The 3,087-nt window shown below is 43.3% G+C and overlaps 1 protein-coding gene across 2 annotated transcripts; it reads left to right on the forward strand.

Annotated features, from left to right (window-relative positions):
* The first annotated feature begins 1,280 nt into the window (after positions 1-1,280).
* LOC136384006 (tubulin beta-2A chain-like) lies at positions 1,281-2,621 on the forward strand. Of its 2 annotated transcripts, XM_066354009.1 has the most exons (2): positions 1,281-1,336; positions 1,448-2,621. In XM_066354009.1, exons 1-2 carry the CDS (start codon positions 1,281-1,283, stop codon positions 2,619-2,621), a joined length of 1,230 nt encoding a protein of 409 aa, XP_066210106.1. The 2 variants fall into 2 exon arrangements, with proteins under 2 accessions (XP_066210106.1, XP_066210105.1); XM_066354008.1 differs by having other exon boundaries at positions 1,281-2,621.
* Positions 2,622-3,087: the final 466 nt, after the last annotated feature.

Raw genomic sequence — 3,087 nt, forward strand, 5'->3', positions numbered from 1 at the left:
TCCCACTTGATCATAATGAATTAATTTTTTAATGTATTGTTGTATTCGATTTGCTAGTATTTTGTTTAGTATTTTAGTGTCTGTATTCATTAGAGATATTGGTCTGTAAATTTCTTTTTTTGTGTTGTCTTTGCCAGGTTTTGGTATGAGGGTTATGTTGGCCTCATAAAATGTATTTGGAAGTATTGCTTCTTCAGTTTTTTTTTTTTTTTGAAGATTTGAGTAGAAGAACCAAGTCTTCTTTGAATGTTTGATAGAATTCATTAGTATAGATATCTGGCCCTGGACTTTTATTTTGGGAGAGGTTTTTGATAGTTCTATTTCCTCTCTGCTTATGGGTCTGTTTAGGCTTTCTTCATGACTCAGTCTAGGAAGGTTGTATTATTCTAGGAATTTATCCATTTCCTCTAGATTGTTAAATTTGGTGGCATATAGTTTTTCATAGTATTCTACAATAAGTCTTTGTATATCTATGATATCTGTGGTGATTTCTCCTATTTCATTATGGATTCTGTTTATATGAGTCCTTTCTCTTTTTTTCTTAGTCTTGCCAAGGGTTTGTCAATTTGTTGATCTTTTCAAAGAACCACCTCCTTGTTTTATTAATTTTTTCCATAGTTTTTCTGTTCTCTATTTCATTTATTTCTGCTCTGATTTTTATTATTTTCTTTCTTCTGCTGGTTTTGGGTTCCTTTTCTAATTCCTTAAAATGTGAATTTAAGTGGTTTACTTGGACTTTCTCTTGTTTGTTCATACAGGCCTGAAGTGATATGAACTTCCCTCTTATCACTGCTTTTGCTACATCCCAGAGACTCTGATTTGATGTATTGTTATCTTCATTTGTATGTATCTTTTGATCTCTGCTTTTATTTCTTCTTTGACCCACTCACTTTTTTAAAGTATGTTGTTTAGTTTCCACACTTTTGTGGTTTTGTTTATCTCTTTTTTGCAGTTGAACTCTAATTTCAAGGCTTTATGATCAAAGAATATGCTTGGTATAATTTCAATCTTTCTGAATTTCTTGATATTTTTTTGTGGCCCAGCATATGGTCAATTCTTGAGAATGTTCCATGTACACTAGAGAAAAATGTATACTCTGGCACTTTGGGATGAAATGTCCTGCAGATGTCTATCATATCCAATTGCTCTAGTGTCTCATTTAAGGCCAATGTTTCTTTATTGATTTTCTGTTTGAAGGTTTTTACGCTCCGGCATTTGCAGTTTGCTCTACACTCATAGTTGCCAGGACCAGCGTCTCTACCTGCTCCGCAGCCTGTACCATGCGTGAGATCGTGCACATCCAGGTGGGCCAGTGTGGCAACCAGATCGGCACCAAGTTTTGGGAGGTCATCAGTGATGAGCATGGGATTGATCCCACTGGCAGTTACTATGGAGACAGTGACTTGCAGCTGGAGAGAATCAATGTATACTACAATGAAGCTACTAGTAACAAGTATGTACCTCGGGCCATCTTGGTTGATCTGGAGCCGGGCACAATGGACTCGGTTCGGTCTGGATCATTTGGCCAGCTATTCAGGCCAGACAACTTTGTGTTTGGCCAGAGCGGGGCCGGGAACAATTGGGCCAAAGGCCACTACACAGTAGGTGCTGAACTGATCGAATCCATTCTGGACGTGGTGAGGAAGGAGTCAGAAAGCTGTGACTGTCTGCAGGGCTTCCAGCTGACCCACTCGCTGGGTGGTGGCACTGGGTCAGGGATGGGCACGCTCCTCATCAGCAAGATCTGGGAAGAGTACCCAGACCGCATCATGAATACCTTCAGCGTGATGCCCTCACCCAAGGTGTCTGACACGGTGGTTGAGCCCTACAACGCCACCCTCTCCATCCACCAACTAGTAGAGAACACAGATGAAACGTTTTCCATTGACAATGAGGCCCTGTATGACATCTGCTTCCGTACCCTGAAACTGAGCACACCCACGTACGGAGACCTCAACCACCTGGTGTCAGCCACCATGAGCGGGGTCACCACCTGCCTGCACTTCCCAGGCCAGCTGAATGCAGACCTGCGCAAGCTGGCAGTGAACATGGTACCCTTCCCACGCCTGCACTTCTTCATACCTGGCTTCGCGCCCCTGACCAGCCGGGGCAGCCATCAGTACCAGGCCCTCACAGTGCCCGAGCTCACTCAGCAGATGTTTGACTCCAAGAACATGATGGCTGCCTGTGACCCCCACCTTGGCCGCTATCTGACGGTGGCCGCTATCTTCCGGGGCCGCATGTCCATGAAGGAGGTGGACGAGCTGATGCTCAATGTGCAGAACAAGAACAGCAGCTACTTCGTGGACTGGCTCCCCAACAACATGAAGACGGCTGTTTGTGACATCCCGCCTCGGGGCCTCAAGATGTCAGCCACCTTCATCGGCAACAGTACGGCCATCCAGGAGCTGTTTAAGCGCATCTCGGAGCAGTTCACAGCCATGCTCCGTCGCAAGGCCTTCCTGCACTGGTACACGGGCGAGGGCATGGATGAGATGGAGTTTACTGAGGCCGAAAGCAACATGAATGACCTGGTGTCCGAGTACCAGCAGTACCAGGATGCCACAGCTGATGAACAGGGGGAGTTCGAGGAGGAGGAGGAGGGCGAGGATGAGGCTTAAGGACTTCTCAAATACAGTGTGCATTGTTAGTGAACTTCTCTTTTCCTCAATCAAGCATGGTCTATTTGTGTACGATAGCGCTCAGTTTTGCCTCTGTCAGAAACACTATTGATGTGGAATTTCTCCTCTAAGTGTTACAGTATTGTCTAAGATAGCTATACTACTTAAAGAGCATGTGTCTATGGTTGCTTTATCTTTACTCTTTTTTAAGTTACTTCTTGAATGTATCTGGTTTAATAATAAAGTACTTAATGTTTCAATTACTAGTTTTAATAAAGAGATTAAAAATGATCTAGAGCTGTCAGTGGTGTATTGAGGTCTCAAGTATGATTGTATTTTTGTCAGTTTTTATTATTTGGTCAGTCAGTAGCTGTCTTACATATTCTGGTGCTCCTTGGTGCATATATATTAAGAAGTGTTGTGTCTTCTTGGTTCAATGCCCCCTTTATCATTGTGAAATGACCAT

This window comes from Saccopteryx leptura, chromosome 12 (assembly GCF_036850995.1).
Source record: "Saccopteryx leptura isolate mSacLep1 chromosome 12, mSacLep1_pri_phased_curated, whole genome shotgun sequence".
NCBI classification, from domain to species: domain Eukaryota; kingdom Metazoa; phylum Chordata; class Mammalia; order Chiroptera; family Emballonuridae; genus Saccopteryx; species Saccopteryx leptura.